This window comes from Ictalurus furcatus, chromosome 17, assembly GCF_023375685.1.
Source record: "Ictalurus furcatus strain D&B chromosome 17, Billie_1.0, whole genome shotgun sequence".
In the NCBI taxonomy this organism is placed as follows: domain Eukaryota; kingdom Metazoa; phylum Chordata; class Actinopteri; order Siluriformes; family Ictaluridae; genus Ictalurus; species Ictalurus furcatus.
The window spans coordinates 12176904-12198049 of record NC_071271.1 but is presented as its reverse complement, the minus strand read 5'-3'; the positions used below and the strand labels follow the sequence as shown (position 1 = coordinate 12198049).

Below are 21146 nucleotides of genomic sequence, written 5' to 3'. Positions count from 1 at the left end.
TTGAGTTGGGTGTTAAAATGCTTTAAGAAGAAAAATATATATATGCTAATCATCAATTTCTAGATTTAAAGGAGCTCAGAGACAAACATTTGTTTGTAGGAAGTGTATTCCCCCCCAAAAATAAAATAAAACAGAGTTTAAAAAAAAAAAGGGGGGGGGGGGTGTCCTTTTAACAACAAAAATCCACAAATCATGAAGGGAACTGACATCAGGTGTCTATCAAAAGTAACATTTCAGCATGACTACACTTAACACAATGAGAGGACTGAACTCACTGATACACAAACACGAACAGGCCAGTCAGTAGTAGTCACAGTCCAAACAGGATTCTGAGCGTGTGTTTGAGGAAATTAGTCTAAAATCATGAGTGTCAGCTAAGAAAGACAGCAAAATTTAAATCAATGTTAACATGCTATTGATAATCAAAGTGTATTATCTCATTCATTCGTTTCAAAATAATAATTAAAACATTGTTTAACGTATAACCTACAAGCTGACACATGGTAGAACTACAGATATTGCTTTAAAACACAAACACTCAAACACAGATGATGGTTTTAGAATGTAGTGAAACAGTATGAATAAGCTTGGCCCATTAGTGGGACTTGTGGTATGAAAAACAAACGTGTGACAAAGAAATTCATAATGCACAATGGTATCAGTACCATATCTGTATCAGCACATGACTGATTTAAATAAACACACCAATAATCAGAAAATCTAGTGCTGATATCACACATTCCGCACAGTTGGTGAAAGTAAACTGTGAACATGAGGCATTTCTACTGTTACTTAATCTTTAAGGGAACAAGGTCTATGTTCAAGCCAGTTTTTATAGCATGAGCAAATAGAGACATGAAATAATGGCATTAGTGTAAAAATTCATTAGTGTATCTTCGAAAATGTACCTCATTAGTGAACATCAGCAGAATCATAAAATTTTACAAATTGAGAATGAGATGAGAATTCAAATGGGAGATAGACAGAAAGGTACAAGGCATTTCCCAAAACAAGTTTATATATAAATGATCTGTACATTTAGCCATGCCTCTCACAGTACAGTATTTCCCATTTAACAGCAAAGTAAGGCTTGTGTTTTGTGCCCTGATATCATCATTATGAACATTTTTACAGGTATGTTAAACAAAGATCTCGGTTTGAGACTTTTTTTTTAACCCCAAAAGTCCATCGTCATCACACCCTGTAGAGCAGATCGATAACTGCATGTGCCACTGAGTAGTGTGGAAGATTTAAACGCATTAAGGCTGCTTGTTATTGAAGGAACAATCATTATTATTCCTGGATCTACATCTGCTCTGTTTTTGTGCCCTTAATACTTACAAGCAATTCCCATTAACAAACAAAACAAAAAAAACATGTCTTATGACTTTACAAATGCTATTTGGTCACTGATGAAGCATCTGTACACAGGCCGAAGTAAATCTACTTTCATGGATATTAAAAAGGTAAGATATTTGTACGTTACTCAGATTTGTTTGATTGTCTTTTAGTTCCACCTCCAAAAAACTGGAGCACTCTAATGTGAGATGAAAGCTGCTGGTAAGTATTATTAGTTAAAAAAACAAAACAAAAGTTTTCTAGATCTATACATGGGTTGATTTTTTTTTTAAAGAATTTGTGACTACAATGAGAGATGTTAAGGTAAGATTTTTAAAATATCTCACAAATTATGTACATTACAACGCTACTTCAGTCTTCCTATTTTCTACAGAAGATCTTTCAAATAATATTTCATCAGATTAAACCTCCGACACTGTGAAATGACATACACAACCTTCAAAATCTTCTTCCAATAGATCAATTTGCTTTCCAAGGTCTATCCAGTCTAAAATTTGAAGGTTGAACAAGTATAACAGAACAATCAAACGCTATGCGTGATGTGTGATATTTAGAAATATGTCCAGACTGATTCACACCAGTAGTTTCCCCTCAGTTCTCGCTCTTAGTGTCACATCTTTGGTTGCTGTCTAGGTGCAAGCTAACATGCTCCCAACCTCAGGAGCTCAGGATTAGAAAATAAAGGCACGGTTACAGAGCCCTGCACTGAAATAGGACAATTGTACTCATACAAGCCCATAGCTACATTGCCATATGTGTGTCTTGTTAGTGTTTATACACAGCAGGACACAGGGACAGCAGCTGATGAACAGTCAAATTAAAGGAAGCATCAACTGCTGGAGATCACCTCCCTTGTTAATTAGCCCTAACAAACTTAGCCCTAGTAACACGAGACTACGCCAGTCCTAGAGTGCTACAGGATAGTGTTTGATTTAATGCATCTGATTCAATTAATCTTCTAATTGCCAAAGCCTTCACGAGCAAAACCTGCTCCGCCTTAATTTGACATCCAGGCCCAAGTTATAGGTTCACATAGTCCTGAATGTACAATTCACATCTTAAAGGAATTCTGCACAAGAATATACACAGCATGTCGAGATGCAAAGCTACATGGTAAGAGATCCCTTTATATATTTGGTTTCATCCTGTTTGAAAGATGGATTTTTTTTGTGTTGGATTAAAAAAATGAACAGGAGTGCAGCTTCAATCCTAGAACAGTGCTTAAAATATCTTCACTGTCACCCAAAATAAAATAAAATTAAATAATAAAAAAAAGAAGCATAAAATCTATTAAATGACATGTGACTATGTTTTATCAAACACCCCACGGGTCTGAATAAAAAGCACACATCCAGTGTTTACCTAGTCTAGTGTTGTAACAGGAGCCTAGTGTTTTTTTCCTTTTTATAAAGTAAAATATAGCTCTTCAGTAGTTATTTTCCTCTTTAAATTGATTAGAAGTCAGAAAGTGGTTATGGTGCAGAGGGTGAAGTTTGAGTTTAGAAATGGAGCACTGCTTCCACTGTAAAACAGCAGCTCCAAAAAGTTCCAGATATTAGAGTTTAAGTCAGAGATTAATTGCTTCACCCCTAAACACAGCCAGTGAGAGATGGATCAAACTGCAAAATCATACAAAACCCCTCCTAAGAAAAAAAGAGGAACACTGACACTGAATTCTCACTTCACCAAAGATGGCGTGTTTCCAGTGACCATGCAACTAGTGTAAAATCAACAGTGTTGTCATTGCAGGGCTTCTTTTGGTATAGTCCTTTCCAAAGGCCTTAGCTCAAGCCAACAGCAGTGTTTATAATATTTGGAGGCAAGTCTGGTCTTTTCAAACACTTGATCTGAAACTTGAAGTGTGCAGAGCTGCACCTTTCTGGAGGCCTCCTGCCTCAAAGCGTCTGTACTTTGTGATACACAGAGGGTCCTGGTGCGATGGATGTCCCTCTTGCGTTCATCTCATGCGGTTTTGCCTCATGAGGGGCACGATACAAGAGGGAGGGCCAGATTTAGAGAGAAACGGATGCTTGAGCAGCTCCTCGGCCGTGGCCCTCTGGGCAGGGTCCCGAACGAGCATCCTGTCCAAGAAGCCCTTGAGAAGTGGTGAGACCTGAGAGAGTAAAGGGAGCGAAGTGTACCATATAATAAAACAATGTTTTAAAAACACACTCGCTTCATAAGGAAATGGAAGATTGTTGAAGGATTTACTTTGTGAAGATTCTTCAGTTTGGGTGGCAAGTTGTCTCGAATCATCTTCATTGCTTTGAGTGGCGGTTCGTTGAAATATGGAGGCTCTCCATCGACCATTTCAATTACCATAATACCAAGGGACCAAATGTCCACCTATGACCAAAAAGATCATTTCGAGATTCCTTAACACACCATCAGCCATTAACATCAGCTGGACATGATGCTTAAAGATAACGTACACATTTATAAGTATGAAGTAGCAAAAAAAACCAGGATCTCACCTCTGGTCCATATGGCAGTCTTGAGATGAGCTCAGGTGCCATCCAATATGGAGTTCCAACCAACGACTTTCTTCGCTGGACCTCTTTTGAAACTTGGGCACAGAAGCCAAAGTCAGACAGCTTTATCTGAAGATGTTAAAAAAAATAAAAAGAAGAAGATGGTGTTTCTATAATCATTTGATGCCCAAATAAAACACACAGTGCTAGATAAATGATGTCCACACACTGTGAATTGTATTACACAGGGGGATTTCACGCTTGTTCTACACATTTGTACTAAAACCTATCCAAGAACACACACAAGGTCATTTCCTGTCAAGCTTGATGCAATGCCATTCAGTGTTGTTAAGTAGGCAACTACAATCTGAGCCAATACCTTTGTTATATTTCATTATTTTGCTCAGATGCAACAAAAAGTAATCTACCTGTAATGTTTACAGTAACATTAAATTATTCATTAAAAGGCATGCATTAGTGTACAACCCCAATTCCAAAAAAAACTGAAGCTGTGTAAAATGTAAATAAAAACAATGTAATGATTTGCAAATCTCAAACCCATATGTTATTCACAACAGAACATAGAAAACATTCATGTCCAGCAAAGAAAGTTGTTGGTTGGAACATAGTTCCACATATTGTAGATGCAGTTTTTCACAGATTGGTAAACCTCTGCCCAGAGACTCTGCCTCTCTAAAATACTCTCTTTATAACCAATCATGTTACTTAACTATTGCCAATTAACCTAATTAGTTACAAAATGTTCCCCCAGCTGTTTCTTTTTAGCAACACTTACTTTTCCAGCCTTTTGCTGCCCTGTCCCAACTTTTTTTTTTTTAAGACGTGTTGCGGCAATCAAATTCAAAATTACCTTATTTTTCCCCTTAAAATGGCACATTTCCTCAGTTTAAACATTTGATATGTTTTCTGTTCTATTGTGAGTAACATATGGGTTTGAGACCTGCAAATCATAGCATTCTGTTTTATTTACATTTTACGCAGCGTCCCAACTCTTTGGGAATTGGGGTTTATTCGCAGATGCACGGGTGTTCAGCTTTTAGAAGAATTATAATGTGGATGGTGCTTTGTGGGCTATTCTTTTGAATGCAGTAACATGTGGGTTATTAAGTACATAGAAATCATTATGAACCTAGTCATATTTTCTGAAAACACTTTACATTGTGTGGCTAGCTGAACAGATGAGGATCTGTGGCCTGAGGATGGTTGGCAGACATGACATGAGGAAATGAAACATTAAAAAAAAAACGCAAACACACAAAGCCTTGCCGAGAAACAACTGATGATTACTGAGAAAAAACTTCCTCTTCTCTTAGAGCAACCACAACATGAAACCTTGCCTGTGTGTGACACACAAGCATTTACTTTAGGGGCTCCATGAGTGCCTGGCAGTGATACCACCAAAACCAAACTCTCAAGCACTGGTTATGATTTTTGCCCCAGGGCAACATGCATATATCTTTAAGGCTCCAAACACAGTAAAGCAGAAAGTGTTCCTAAAACAAGTTTAAACCACAATAGAGAAGGCTTCATGCAGAACAAGCAATATGGAACAGGAAAATTGTGGTAATGGTTTTAACAAGTTTACATAACTTTCTAAACCAAGGGTATTCTTTAACCTGCAGATTCCCAAACCTGGTCTTGTCGTACCCTCCATACTGCACATTTTAATGTTTCCCCCATCACTCCCATTTCAACTTGACTGATTAAGTGAATGAAGAGTGATGTAAACAAAGAAAACAGTCAAATGTGCAAAACAGGGATACTCCAGGACTTGGGTTGGGAACGTGTGCTTTAAGCTACAGGTTCAACAGGAATAAAGAACTGAAAATAGCTCTGAAAATGGTGAGAAAAACTCACTCTGCCATCATGAGTAAGTAGAATAGAGTCGCTTTTGATGTCTCTGTGGATGACACCCTGAGTGTGCAACACTGACAGAGCCTTAAGGACAGACAGGCACACAGTGGCAATCTGCTCTTCATTCATCCTGAAACACACACACACAATACTGTAGTGAAGGCGCAAAAACAAAACCGGTTTCGCCGTCACTGTTGTCAAAAAACTATGATAAGATGTATGATAAGTCAATGACTAGTGTACAAACCTGCCACCTAGTGGTGAACAAACCACATTATAAAGTTGTAATATACACCCATCAGCCATAACATTAAAACCACTGACAGTTGAAGTGAATAAGCGATTGTATTGTTATTATGGCACCTGTCAAGGGGTGGGATATATTAGGTAAGTGAACAGTCATTTCTCAAAGTTGATGTGATGGAAGCAGGAAAAATGGGCAAGTGTAAGAGTAAGGATCCGAGTAACTTTGACAAGGGCCAAATTGTGATGGCTAGATGAGTGGGTCAGAGCATCTCCAAAATGGCAGGTCTTGTGGTTAGTGCCTGTGGTCAGTACCTACCAAAAGTGGACCAAAGTGGTGCCGGTGACCCGGCAACAGGGTCATGGGCACCCAAGGCTCACTGATGCTCGTGGGGAGCGAAAGCTAGCCTGTCTGGTCCCACAGAAGAGCTACTGCAGCACAGATTGCTGAAAAAGTTAATGCCGGCTATGATAGAAAGGTGTCAGAACACACAGTGCATCACAGCTTGCTGCGTGTGGGGCTGTGTAGCTGCAAATCGGTCAGAGTGCCCGTGCGCTCTGTCCACTGCTGAAAGCGCCTACAATGAGCATGTGAGCATGAGAACTGGATCATGGAGCAATGGAAGAAGTGGCCTGGTCTGATGAAACACGGTTTCTTTTACATCATGTGGACGGCTGTGTGCGTGTGTCGCTTACATGGGGAAGAGAAGGCACCAGGATGCACTATGGGAAGAAGGCAAGCCAGCAGAAGCAGTGTGATGCTCTGGGCTACATTCTTCTGGGAAACCTTGGGTCCTAGCATTTATATGGATGTTACTTGGACACCTACCTGAACAGTGCTGCAGACCAAGTACACCCATTCATGTCAACGGTATTCTCTAATGGCAGTGGACGCTTTCAGCAGGAATGGTTTGAAGAACATGACAAAGAATTCAATGTGTTGAATTGGCCTCCAAATTCCCCAGATCTCAATCCAATCGAGCATCTGTGGGATGTGGTGGACAAACAAGTCCAAGCCAAGTAGTCCCTGCCTTGCAAATTACACAACCTAAAGGATCTGCTGCTAACATCTTGGTGCCACATACCACAGCACACCTTCAGAGGTCTTGTGGCGTCCATGCCTCGACGGGTCAGAACTGTTTTGGAAGCACAAGGAGGACCTACACAATATTAGGCAGGTGGTTTTCATGTTATGGCTGAATCTCTCTACATTAATATGTTGAAAAAATGATTAATGCAGGAAATGTTAAAAATTTATTGTGATCTACTCATTGAAATAATCAGTGTGGGTTAAAGTTACTTTGTGAGTAATAAGAAACAACCACAAACACTTACCTCGTATGTGTGACTATGTCAGTGAGTGCGCCACCTTCGAGGAACTCCATGACAACCCAGAGCTCATCACCGACTAAGTAACTGTTGTACATGTCCACAACATTCTCATGGTGATAGTCTCGCATGATCACCACCTTAAAGAATAAAAAAAGGTCACTAACTGAAAAGTCACTGGATGAAAAAAAAAAACGGTCGACTTTCAGGCAACACAACATTTGCAACTGTGTCTATGCTGGAGGTTAAAAACCAGCATAACATACTGACAAAGGTCAGCTCACACAGTGATGACAGTTTTTTTTTAATGAGAAAATTAAGAATTGTTACAACAAAATTTACCTCATTAAAGAGCAGCTCGCGCCGCTGTTGTTTGCGCAGATCCATCTTTTTCACAGCCACCAGTTTGCCAGAGCTCTTAACTGTTGCAATACACACAATACCAGTGGAGCCCTCGCCAATTTTGATGTAGTGGTCGAGGTAGGTGCGGGGGTCACCAGGGTCCACCACCATCTGAAGAGCAGCACGGAACTGCTCGTGAGAAACACGCTGGGGTTGCTGGGGTGGTCCAGAGGGCACAGGAGGGCGGGATGCTGGTGGAAATGGCTGGCTTTGGGGGGGCTCTGGACCCAAAGCAGGGTGAGACGCATGATGCTGCTGTGAGGAGCCCTTACCCCCACTGTTCCCACTTCGGCTTGACCCGGATGGGCCATTCGGGGGAGAGTCCTGAGTCCTGCCTGGCTTCAGGTCCTACAATGGAAAAGGAGATAAGAGAGAAGTAACAGAGTAGAATTTTTTTCAGAATCTGGTAAGAATCTCCTGTCAGTTTTCTTGTTTTCTGGTCTGTACTCACCTGACTGCTGGGGTTTCTTGCCGAGTCACTTTCAGAGCGGGGGTAAGTGTTAAACGGCCGGCTTTGTTGTGCTGTCTTCATCACCCCCTCTGTGACAGGTAGGTTGGGAGTTCGAACATTTGGTCCAGAGAGAGGTCTCTTGTCCCGTGGGGACTGTGGGCTTTCGTCTTGACTTGTGTAACTGGATTTCGGTCTTTTGTCATTGGCCACTTCCCTCCAGACCACTGGGTTGTGGTGGTCTCGATCTCTGTGAGGTGGTGGGGGAGGTCCAGTGGGTCGTTCTTGCTCTTTACGTCTGCTTGGCTCTTGGCCATGGGGCTGCATCGGTCTCCCGTCTTCTCGTTGGGCTCGAGCTGGTCTCTGGGAATCGGGACGCGTTTTCTCTCTACTCACACACAAATAAGGAATAAGCATCAGCTGTCGGAAATGAAAGGGCACATTGGAAGGAAACAAAGCACAGTATGAGGCAACACTGACCTGTCTCTGCTCTCGCCTGCATGCTCATGGTGCCGGTAAGGCTGCTCCCCATTCTCCTGCATCCCAGAGGAGCCTGAGTCAGAGCGAGGCTGTGTGGGAGGACTGCCCCGTCGCAGAGAGTTTGAACGGATCACTGACATGGTTTCAAACTCATCCAAGAGCCATGTCAGAGAGCCATCAACCCCAATCTTACTGCCTCGTACTATGGCCTGAAAAAATGGACATTGCATCAAAAGTAAGGGCAAAGGTCAACAAACCAGTCACTATCTTAGACTCTTAAACAATGATCTGCTGCTTTTTTTTTTGCATGGACCAAAGAAAAAGCATGGTATCTGCACCCCAGGGATTTGTGTGGACTATGTGGACCATACATATCTTAAACACATCTTAGTGGTTAGACAACAATGCCATAAATATTCATGTTGGTCTGAGTTCAAGGGCTTTTTAATAGTCAAGTTCTGCTCTCTAATGCTGATGCAGTAACTGATCATTAAGAATAAACATTTACTGTATGCCCAAACCACACCACAGGTGTTTCTGGCACGTCTCTTAAATCATCCATTTCAATGAACAGATATGGTTCAATTTAAACCCACATTTCAACTGATGTTAACTAAGAAATGTGGAGAAAATCATAATCTACAACAATGTTATGACTATGTGGCTGCTGCAGAGCAAAATATTCATATGGAAATAATACTCATTCCAATGTGGGCAAACCAGAAGCTTACCTTGCGAGGCTCCACAGTGGTGATGACCGTGGCATCGATGAAGGGCTTGGGCCTCTTGGCCGTGTCTTCGATGAGGCTCTGCCATTGGCGAGGAAGCCCCACAAACTTCTGCTCCTGCTCATCAAAGTCAGTGTGCACACGGTGCTCAAAGTTGGAGGGAGCTGAGATCTGAATGCGCTGCTTTTTCTTCTTGGTGAACATGGCTGCAGCAGAGCATCAGAACTAGAAGAGTGCATGACCATCAGTACTCATGATGCTTCTTCAACACAAGGTAAAATACCACCAAAACTACTACTACGAGGTTTGGGACAATAGATGAAAGTATGAAGAATTGCCAATAAATTCCAACCGTCGCGATGGCTATCAAGTTGGAAGACTTTAATGTCTGTCGGAAAACGTGGTGTCTGCAAAGATCAACAAAAAATTTGTTGTAAGTTGTAATGTGCTTGCTTTTCGAATATTTTGTATCCCATATGAACCATAATTTAGAGCAGAGCGACAAAACATCTTAAATCAGAGCAACAAAACAGATAATGTCTTTCCTCTCAAAACTAGAACAGAGATTTATATTAAGAAAATGACTGTGTGGTTTATCAGGGCTCAATATACAAAAATTCAAGTATCTTCGCTGCTATTCACCACTGAGAACATGCACGTGTAGCTTAATTAATTTTATTACGAGTTTAGTTACAGCTACTAACTTGCGTTTGTTTACAGTCCCAACTTCAGCTTTGCAAGCATTCCTCTTACCTTGTTAACAGGCAGTTAATAATATTAATACAAAAATATACATATATAATAATAATAATAATAATAATAATAATAATAATAATAACAACAACAACAACAATTATACAGAATCTTTCGATTTTAAAAAAAATGATAAAAAAAAATAATTCTACAATTATTCCAGGAGAAACCTTTTTTAAAATGTCCATTAATGTTTTCTGAGTAAAAACATTGTCTAATATCATTATAAAATTCTATCAAAATATCTTTTACACTCAAGAAAATCTTTGCCTTTCAATAAATGAGTCTTGAGTGACCAATTCGACATCTCATATCTATTTTCAAAATAATAATTCCCTAATATTTGTACACAACACGTGTTTTCCCACCCATATTTACTTATAAAAAAATCAGCGATAGTTAGGGGGCACGATAGGATGATCACATTTTGCAAACAATCTCACATGCCTAACTACTACTACTACCACCACCACCACCAAGTTAAATTCATTTAAAAACCCCATGCCTAGCAAATTATCTCCTCCTTAATTTACACTTCAGCGTTAAAGGCAGTTTGAATCTCAGTTCTAAGTTACTTCATTTATCAAGTCTATGGCAATAAACATGCTAAAGGCTTGCACAGCCTGAGCTACTCATTCAAACACAAACATGAAAAATGCAGTTTGAAGTTTGGTTTAATGTCAAATACATGAAAGTAGTTTGGAATTTGTTTGTTTAAGCTGTTTCTAATAAACTTTCATCAGCTTCTTCATACAGTAGCACAAACCTCTTTCTGCTGTGCAAGTTTCACTAAAAGCACACACTCTCCCAGAAACACTCAGCTCTTACAGGAGTTTAGTGAAGCCCCCTCCTCCTCACCCTGGTGAGTCAGGCCTGGGAAACACACTGTTTATTGGTTTGTGTCCATACTGAAAAGAACTTTTCAAAAGGGCAGCAGCTTTTGAAGTACAAGCAGATTATTTGTGGAGATGGAGGAAGCACATGAGCTCCGCCTTAAGATCTCAGCGTGAACGTATTACTAGGGTCAAGGTCATGCTCTTTTCAAGTAGTGTATTTCAAAATGCCACAGAAGATGAACTAAAAGGATTACATGAAATATTAGTGCAACAGCTTTGGTATAAAGCTGTTATATTACAAAAAACAACAACATTGAGTCTGATTATGTGACTGTGAATGATGTATTAAACACAACACCTATATGAAACGTGTGGAATAAAAATAACATTTACATTGGGCAACATACTGACTGTAGTCATACAATCTGTTGCTGCACAACTTGACAATCCTGCTACTCTGTTCATCAAAGAAAAGGGACCTCATTATTTGAGTGGTGAGCCTTTCTAAACACAGTAAAGATGTTAACAGAACAGTTGCATGGTTGTGTTGTGTATGATGTTAGGATTTTTAAACCCTGTGTATTTACTAGACACTTGAGTAGACATTGTACATGCCTCCATTGTTGTTCCAACCTTGTATATGTACAGTTCGAGACTACAGAACAGGCTGTACTAATCATCTCACTCCAGATCACAACAACCGACACACATTATAGGTTATACAGTTACACAACCACTTTATAACTGTTAAAAAAAAAAAAAAAAAAAAGCTTTTCAGTAGCTTTCAAATGACACCCCCCACCCCGAGGCAGTCTACTGTACCTGAGAAAGAGGCTGCAGGAAGCCAGACATTTAGCCGACTTTGGAGAGTATATCGTTACCCATCTATTATAGACATCCAGTTTTTTTTTTCTTTTTTTTTTACCTGCTAACAGAGAAAACCTTGCTCTGTGAAAACAAAGTGATTTCAAAGCAAAATGCCCTTAACAAAAATCCTCTAAAAAGAGTATCATATCCACATCTCAGAATAGATTAGGGTGCCTTTTGTACCTTTTGTAACTACAACTGAGCTGTCCAAACATTTTAATACATAAGGGAAATATTAATCTTATCTGTCCGAGTCTCCTTCCTTGAACAGACCCATCATACCAATATCATGAGCGTACTTGTATAAATGAGAAGTTAAATATGTAACGATTTAACTTAATGTTTTACAGTAATGTTTCAATTAACTTATATAGCAGTGATAATGATGACAAGTGCAAACACAAATGTTTTTCATACATACTGCCATTAAAGGACACAGGAAAGTAATAACTCGGCTGTCAACACCAGGGTCAAATATGTTATATGGTTTCATCTTGCTGTAAAAGGAATCCAAAAATAAAACTCTAGCATCACTTTTAGACACATTTAATTTAAGTGCCGTGTTTCCAATGCTTTGATCACATTTATTCACAAACTGAAGTGGGTCAAGACAAATACAAGTAAAAGACATCAGATTACATATGCTTTTTCAAAACAGCTTCTGTTTTCATAACTGAAGCACAGCAACACATTGATCATTTTGGTTTCGATATTAAAACTCTGTTCTGGTTAATCTTCCTGTTCCTCTTAGTGTGATGGTTGGATAGCATTGCTGTTGATGGCAGGTACACAGACTTATCTGTTTGCATGTGGGGCTGCGACTAAAGATGCAAATATTGACTAAACTTGGACATTATCCAGCAATCATTGGGAAGACTACAGGAATGAAAATATTAACACAGACAGAAGCACTGTGCCACTTGACAGATGAAAGTAAAACACTGTGTACCAATTTGACAACTGTTCGTTTCTTCTAATGCGATGTTCCAACTTGTCCGAAAAAGTGAAAAACATCAACAGTCTATGAAGTGTTTATTTCTTATCACTATATATTTGTTCAGCACTACCTGACAACAGTAAAGTTTTTTCCCCCCCTTTAATCTCTACAAGTTGAGACAAACATTCAGCCAAATGTATTTGGTAAAAATCGGCTTATGATATACGAAGTGTATATTTAGTGCTGTATCTTTGGGACACAGTGTGGAATAAGTCCACTTGTGTTAACCACGGGGCGGAGCGAGAGAAGTGTGGAGATCTGTGTGATTTTTGTTCCCAATAAATCCAACAGATTTTCATCTCTGTGAAGTTTGGAAATTCCTGTAAATGTACACATCGTCATGCCACTGCTATACCAGAAGATCTCCTGTGTTTACGCCTAAACAAAACAACAACAGAAGGAATTCTAACTGCATATACTTAACAAGAACAATCAAAGAAACATCTGAATGTTCTGAAAATCCCCAGTGATTTCAAGGTGAAATCTTTGGCTTTCACCAAAATTGATATTTGAACTCATTTACTGTCAAAGTGTTTCATTGGCTGCACCAGGCTAGCATCAGTGATAATGTGTATAACTGGTCATGTGACCTTTATATGTAACACTAATATAATCCAGTCCCTAAAGGAATTCAGCGTTTCTTTGTTTTTGTGATTGTCGCGGACAAAAATGCTTGATTTTGCTGTGGCTTTTTACAAAATTTGCGATGCAACTTGCAGAGTTCTTGTGCGGATTTTTTGCGGAACTACTTGATTTGGCGAAATTGCAATTGCAGGAAATTGTTTTAATAATGATAATGAGTCTTTATTGGTCACACATACATTACAGCACAGCAAAATTATTTTTCTTTGCATATCCTGGCTTGCTAGGAAGTTGGGGTCAGAGCACAGGGTCAGCCATGATATGGCTTTGCACCTTTGGAGCAGAGAGGATTAGGGCTATGCTCAAGGGCCCAATAGGGGCAGCTTGAACCTCCGACCTTCTGGTGAGTAACCCAGAACCTTAATCGCTGAGCCAGCACTGCAATGTTGGTAAATGAGCGCTTTTAGCTGTAGCTAACTAAGTGACATGTACATTGACCATTTTTCCATCAGTGTTATTGGTAACATTCTTTTACACCCACATATCCAAACAACCCAGTACCCAACATTGGTCTATTAGTTATGGGCTAAACACTTCATTTGGCCTGCAAGATCTGACAAACGATGGCACGAGCTATGCACACACTACTTTACACTGTCTGGACTGAAAGCCTTGAACTTGGGTATACGCACAATCACCTCACTGAAACCGTACAATATATGACCAGACCAACGGGCAGTGATGTTGCACTGTGGCCAATGGCCACAGTGCTCAATCCCACTCCACCACACCCATGATAAAAAATTTTTAATAAATAAATAAATAAAAGTCACTACACTGCACCTTGGCCTGCTGCCAGTCAAGCCCAGATGACCTTCATACTTGGGTATGACCACTTCCCAAACTGTGAATGTTTGACCAGTCTAGAAGCTTTCACTTACAGATAAACCCACAGTGTGTGCAAAAACATGCACATTGGTTTTTATTTATTATATCACAGCATATGAAATTTGAGCACCTCAAACCTCAAGTATTCCAAATCTCATCGCCATAAACAATCAAGTTATCACAAAAAATGAAAAAACACCACTGGTAAAACACTTGGACATTACTATGCAAGCATCTTAGGCACCCTATTAATTTTTATTACAAATTTTGTTATAGATGTTTATTTTATGACTTATGCATTATTAAGTCAGAAAAAAAACATTAGTTTTCCCAACATTACTTTTCCAACAAAAAAAATTAAGTGGTAAATAAAAATGTTTGCATGTCAGTAAAGAAAGTAATGTATTAAGAAATAGACCAACAAACATAATGAAGACTGTCAGGTTTTACCTGCAGAAATAAAATCTCATGTGAAGCAACAGTTTCCTAATCAAACTGCACAAATGGTACTGGAGGCTACATTTTAAAAAGCAAAGGTTGTTACAACAAAGACTGACTTTGTTTAATCACTGCCTACTGATCTTGATAGGCTTTTGTACTGTATAAGACACACACACACGCGCGCGCATGCATATTATATATATATATATATATATATATATATATATATATATATATATATATATATATATATATATATATCTGTCTTAGTTACAGAGCAACTAACAATCTAAGCTTAACAACCGATAGCACAACTGAAAAACTGATGTCCCATGTTATTTGGCACACTTTAAATGGTTATTCTGAATCTTTAATCTATTTTTATAGAACACTCCATGGCTACCCTTGCGGCTATGAAGTGATTCCTCTAAATGCGTTCTTCTTCGAGATGAGAGACGTCAGCATGTTCAGGGCTCACTGAAGACAAACCTGATTTATTTGTCTGTAGCAACTGTTAAGTAAAAAGGGTTGGTCTCTTTTGACCTCTGTCGCTGTGAAAAAAAACACATCAACATGCATTCCTTGCGTTTCACTGATTGAAGCTATTGCACAACCTTGTAGCTTATTTAAACATACTCCAGTGAAGGTGGAAAAAAGGACCATCAGCCTGAAACCTGCATAGCTTTCAAAGGAGTTAATTTAATGCAGGATGTACGTTATTGTACAAAAAAGTCTTAAGCCACTTTTCCACTGCATGGTACGACTCGGTTCAGTTTACTTTTCCGAGCTTGCTTTTCCACTGCAGTTTAGTGTCGCCTCAACATGGGTGCCGTCTTCCACTCACCTTCATGCAGGAATAATGTATTATCAAAGTCCAGTACAGATACACGGTCGGGCCGTATTCCAAACGCCTTTCCTGTTCACTGAACACAGACACTATTAAGGATGTAAAATAACAGCGCTCTAGACCCTATGTAGTGCTTGATGTGACTAAGTTAGATTCAGATGCGACAGGAGTGACTTCGATAAACGCTGGATTGGAAATCGTAACAAGTGAGATGTAAAAATCTAAAACAGAAACCTGTGTTGTGATTTTATCTGTAATGAGATAAATACATAATTTTCAATTAATATAGTATAACCGTACGCAGAGTATGTATTAAACGACATTTATTCAGGCATAATACAGAACCACTCGTTAAGTAGAATTCCTACTCCCACAGCGCGCGGCTCACGCTTAGTATCGGCTCGGCTCACCTGGAACCTTGACCGAGGTGGTACCAAAAAAAGTACCAGGTACTATCCACAGTGAAAAACCCCGAGTCGAGCCGTACCGTGCAGTGGAAAAGCACCATAGGCACATGCAAAGAAATGCAGTACAGCAAAGATGCCTTCAAAAAATAATGAAATTAAACGTTTCTCCGTTTTAAAAAATACTATAAAGAGCAGTAAACAGCTGTAAATGAAAAAGTCAATATTTGGTGTGACGACCCTAAGCTTTAAAAAAAAAAAAAACAAATACAATTGTTGTCTCAATGTGTGCAGTTTTCTAAGGAAATGAGCTGTAAGTTTTATTGAGCATCTTGCAGAATCAGTCACGGTTCTTCTGGAGATTCTGACTGTCGCACTTGTTCTTATTTTTGCAGCAAAACTCAGCAGCTTTCATTGTCTCAAAAGTCCCTCTTATGTAATACGCTGCTACCTTTAAATGACAAAAACTTTTTTCTGCAACATTTCATTTTGCTCTGGAAAACTAGTTGGGAAATCTAAAATGTTCTTGTACTGACTAAACGCAGACGTCATAAAATAAAAATCTATAACAAAGTTTGTCCTAAAAAAAAAAAAGAAAAGAGTGGCCAAGACTTTCGCACAATAGTGTACATCTAAGGAGATGGCACATTCTGCATGAGTGTCCGTTTCTGCACTTGTATGCCAGGAATTTGTGGAGCGCCCAGTACAGATTTCATCCATCTAAACCGTCCAACATGCTGTCTCCCAAAGTTAAGGATGTGAGCTGCCCTAAGTAGTAGGAGAAACTAAATTTGAAATAATATGAACACAGAAAAAAAAAGCAAAGTCAAACATGGACTGGTTGCATTTGGAAAAGACTTGAGAAAACCTACGCTGCTTTTTAAAAGACTTGAGAAATACCAAATATATTTATCAAAGGAGAAAAGGTATTACCCTAAAAACAAAACAACAACAACAAAAAAAAAACTATGGGTCACTATAAGTGGATAATAAACTTACATTAACGATCTTCAGAAGCTAGTAATAGTACATGCAGACATATGCAGTGTACAACAAGAGTTTCAACTTGGCGTGTATCCATATATATTCCAAGTTACAATAATCACCTAATCTTTTACCCCAGTTTACTATATTATCACAACGCATTAAAATACTGCATGCATTACAAATACTTTAATTGAAGAGCCTTTTAAACCTAAAAACCTCAACTAGCATGATGAGACGCGCGTCATCAAAAGCGAACGTTGTCCTTTGTAGCATGCTGCTGAGTATATGATTTATTCATAATCGCATAACAGCTTCTTAGTTTAGGTTTTAAAAAATGTTTTTTAACTAAAACAAAGTGAGATGTTAAAATGTCCACATTATCTACCGATTAATAGACAGGGTGTCCAAAAAGTCTTAAACCAGAGAGCAAAACCGCATACATTTAATTTTGAATTTATTATTTACAACATAACGCTCTACATGTTCACCCTCGCCTGCTACACATCATCTCAGCCTCTGTATGAGGATGGGGTTTTTTGCGCAACATATTACATATTCCTGACACCCTTTTCATCAAATAACTGATTATCAGAACAAACCTAGTGTCCGCTGACTGCAGTATATATTCAGGGCAAAAACCAATTTAGCTTAAAGAAATTCTTATTAGCATAAAGTAAAGTGTGGAATGTTTTCCTTTCATTATATAAAGTCAGCTATGTTGAGACAGCAGGCTGGGTTTTACCGGACAAATCAATGCCATCATTTTCTGATGTAACAGCACTGACATATAATTATGGTAATATACGAGTGGTAAGCCCTCAAAACATTCATTACACCGTGTCAGATTAGAATGACAAACAAGGATAGATGGTAAAGGATCGAAGCTGTTACTAAACTAAATATGTTTCTTTTTGGCAGGACACCAACGTTACTCAAGATCAGAGACAGGGTTCTCCACCTTTCTGCAGACAAGGAGCACATTCAAACCAAATTACCACACAGGTTTATTCTATGAACATGATCTAACTATTTAAATATTAGGCTCAGTAGACAAATGCACACCAGGATTACTGTTTTTTTAAACGTTATTATAGCTTTTCAATATCGAACCTTCCAGCCAAAGAACACAAACCAAGTCAAAACTTAAAATGTGGTGAAAATAATATTTGATAAAAGTTCCTAGTTACGCACAAACTTGTGAAGTTGAAGTGACCAATCAGCTGGGCAAATAAGTGTAATAAATTCATTATAACGAGCAACTTTAATAGTAATCACACCACAGTGCTGTTAAAGTCTACAATCTTATGGTTGATTAATTTTCTATAAATTAAACTGGCTATAATTCAAATTACAGGTGCATATTAATGCGCTCGTTTAAATAAGTTAGAGTAACATTTCTATAGTAACAGCTCATTCACAGCGACTTATACCACAAACACTCACATAATCCACATCTTTCACAAAGAGAAATGTCTAATCATGGACGTGGTGAAGTTTTCTACAATGAGATTTTTTTAACATCTCTGTGTCAGCAAGTTGTAATAGTCCAAGTTTTCAGATACAGGTCTTCAGTACAAACGACTTTGCATTTTCTTCATAACAAGTGAATGGAAGCAGTCCATACAGGATCTCACAGAGTTTTTTGTGGGATTGTTGCAGCCAAAAATGCTTGCTTTTGCTGCGGCTTCTTAAAAAAATTTAGGAGTTTTTTCTGCCTTTTTTGAGGAAAACTACTTGAATTGGTGAAATTGCAATTTCACAAAATAGTTTTGCACTTCTTCTGCAGTAATGTTCGTTGCTATATAAGACCTTTTAGCTGTACTCATATTTGACGCATGTGAATCGTAGAGGGCTTTGGCCGAATGCGCGTTGTGATGACGTCACATGACACGTCTTGGTCCAAATCTGCGGAAAATGTGTGGTAATTTTGAAACATTGTAAGTTCCTCCGAACATTGCAGAGTTTGCTTGATTTTGCGTTAATTTCTGCATAATTGATTGCAAAATCCTGGAAGGACTTGAAAAGTTACTTTTATCCATCCATCCATTTTCTATACCACTTATCCTACAGGGTTGCGGGGAACCTGGAGCCTATCCCAGGGAGCATAGGACACAAGGCGGGGTACACCGGGGTGCCAATCCATTGCAGGGCACAATCACATGCACATTCACACACCCATTCATACACTAGAGACACTTTGGAAATGCCAATCAGCCTACCATGCATGTCTTTGGACTGGGGGAGGAAACCGGAGTACCCGGAGGAAACCCCCGTGGCATAGGAAGAACAGGCAAACTCCACACACACCACAGGGCAGCAGTGAGAATCGAACCCCCAACCCTGGAGGTGTGAGGTGAACGTGCGACCCAATAAGCCACCGTGCATCCTATTACCTTTTCCATCTTATTAAACTTAAAAAGAAGAAGAAGAAGAAGAAGAGGACTTGTGAGGGAAGGACCGTAATATCATAAGTGAAAACAGGAACTCACGGATGTTCCACAACACTAAATGCAACAACACAATTTAATTAAAAAAAAAAGCATGATGTTGTTCTTTAATGAATAATAAAAAAAAATCCTTGGCAACTTTTGATGGTACAAGAGGAATAAAACACTTCAGGACATGCTGTCAAAGGAAAAATAATCCACTTTGGTGTAGTAACTGCATCACAACACACCATCACAGTTTATTTTCCCGATAACAGCGCACCTTGTGTTTTATTCCTTACTTGATAATGACCATTGCTATAACCTGATTAAAGTAACAAGAAAGTTGTCGACTACAGATGACACTTGGAGAAAGAGTTTCTAATAAGTCAATAAGACGCTTCCTGGAAAATCAACTAATCACACAATGGTATGAATACAATAGTACAGTAGATCATCCACACAGAAACCACACACATCTCAGTCATCTCAACATGATCGAAACTGACTTCAAATCATTCAACAGGATAAGACAAAACGATACTAATTTACACTGAAAAAGAAATATATATATATATATATATATATATATATATATATATATATATATATATATATATATACACACACACACACACACACACACACACACACACACACACTATCAGCAACGGAGAGGTTCGATCTAGACCACTGAAAACTCAAGCCGAAACTCTCAGTCTGAGGGCCATAAACTTAACATAAACAACACTGTAATTAACTATATATTAAGTAACTGATGTAGTTCAGATGAGCGTTTTCTAAAGTTACATATCCTGTGATAACGACAAACTAACTTAACCAAGAGAACAAACTTACACTGATACTTTCTTACTAAATCAGTTAACCACAAATATATCGCAATAAGGAAAACTCTGGCCTTAAAAGCTCACCGAGTTTATAATCCTGGATATCTTTCTTACGACAACACACCCGTATAAAGGGTTCAAACTTAATAGTATTCATGAAGTAACTTAGCTAACTAACCAATGTTACACTAAGAAGCTTTGCTAATCAATACGAACACAGCTGACTAGCTAGTAAGGATAGTATAATATAAAAATAAATATAACAAAGCTGACTAAAAGTAATAACGTTAACCTACAAAAATCTACATGCTGATGTATTAATGTAGCATTTTAAATATATATAAATATAATTGAACACTAAACTATTCTTCCATCAAATCTGCTTTTAACGCCCCGACATTCAAAATGGATATGCTAGGCTAACTGACTATGCCATGCATGTAAGCTAATAGTTAGCTCGCTAGCTGGAGCTGCTACTTTAGCTTCACTATTAGTCGCCGAAACTAGTCTAAAGTTTTGTTCGATAAAGTAAGCGCAAATAAGTTCACACCACTCAGACGTTACCTGGAGTATAATGTAGATTCCGTCAAGCATTCAACTTCATAAACGCCCCAGAGCGCGTTGTTCAACTGGGAGACGATTACAAATTTGAGTGAAAAACTGGCTAAATGCGTTTATCATAAGTCAAACCCCTCGGCAACAAGACCTCCCCCGCGCCATGTTGGAAACGGAAACAACATCCGGGCACCATCATGACTCCGCAGCGCCCCTAGCTGCAGCACTCTAACAATTCACTGTGTCGTGTTTTCCCTCTTCAGTTGTCCTGTAAAATGTGGTCATTTGTGTATAAATATATACGTTTTAGCATTAGCATTTCTGTCATGGAAGTACCAAAGTGTCAAATATTTCACTCTGCATTGGCCTCAGACTAGTCG

At 38.8% G+C, this 21146-nt stretch overlaps 1 protein-coding gene across 2 annotated transcripts; it reads right to left on the bottom strand.

Annotated features, from left to right (window-relative positions):
- Positions 1–88: 88 nt before the first annotated feature.
- Positions 89–21071, bottom strand: pak4 (p21 protein (Cdc42/Rac)-activated kinase 4). 2 transcript variants are annotated; one of them, XM_053646354.1, is made up of 10 exons: positions 20776–21071; positions 9339–9742; positions 8608–8816; positions 8131–8515; positions 7620–8027; positions 7284–7417; positions 5709–5835; positions 3834–3959; positions 3571–3705; positions 89–3472 (listed from the first exon to the last, which is right to left on the bottom strand). In XM_053646354.1, the coding sequence occupies exons 2-10, from the start codon at positions 9537–9539 to the stop codon at positions 3317–3319; spliced, it is 1881 nt and encodes a 626-aa protein (XP_053502329.1). In that variant the 5' UTR covers positions 9540–9742; positions 20776–21071; the 3' UTR covers positions 89–3316. The 2 variants fall into 2 exon arrangements, with proteins under 2 accessions (XP_053502329.1, XP_053502328.1); XM_053646353.1 differs by having other exon boundaries at positions 9339–9560.
- Between the last annotated feature and the right edge of the window lie 75 nt (positions 21072–21146).

Excerpts from the sequence above, each read along its gene's own strand:
- pak4 (XM_053646354.1), bottom strand. The coding sequence starts at position 9,539 with ATGTTCACCAAGAAGAAAAAGCAGCGCATTCAGATCTCAGCTCCCTCC. Across the intron at positions 8,817-9,338 it reads CCACTGTGGAGCCTCGCAAG|GCCATAGTACGAGGCAGTAA; the intron begins GTAAGCTTCTGG and ends CCATTTTTTCAG. Across the intron at positions 3,706-3,833 it reads GACTGCCATATGGACCAGAG|GTGGACATTTGGTCCCTTGG; the intron begins GTGAGATCCTGG and ends TTTTGGTCATAG.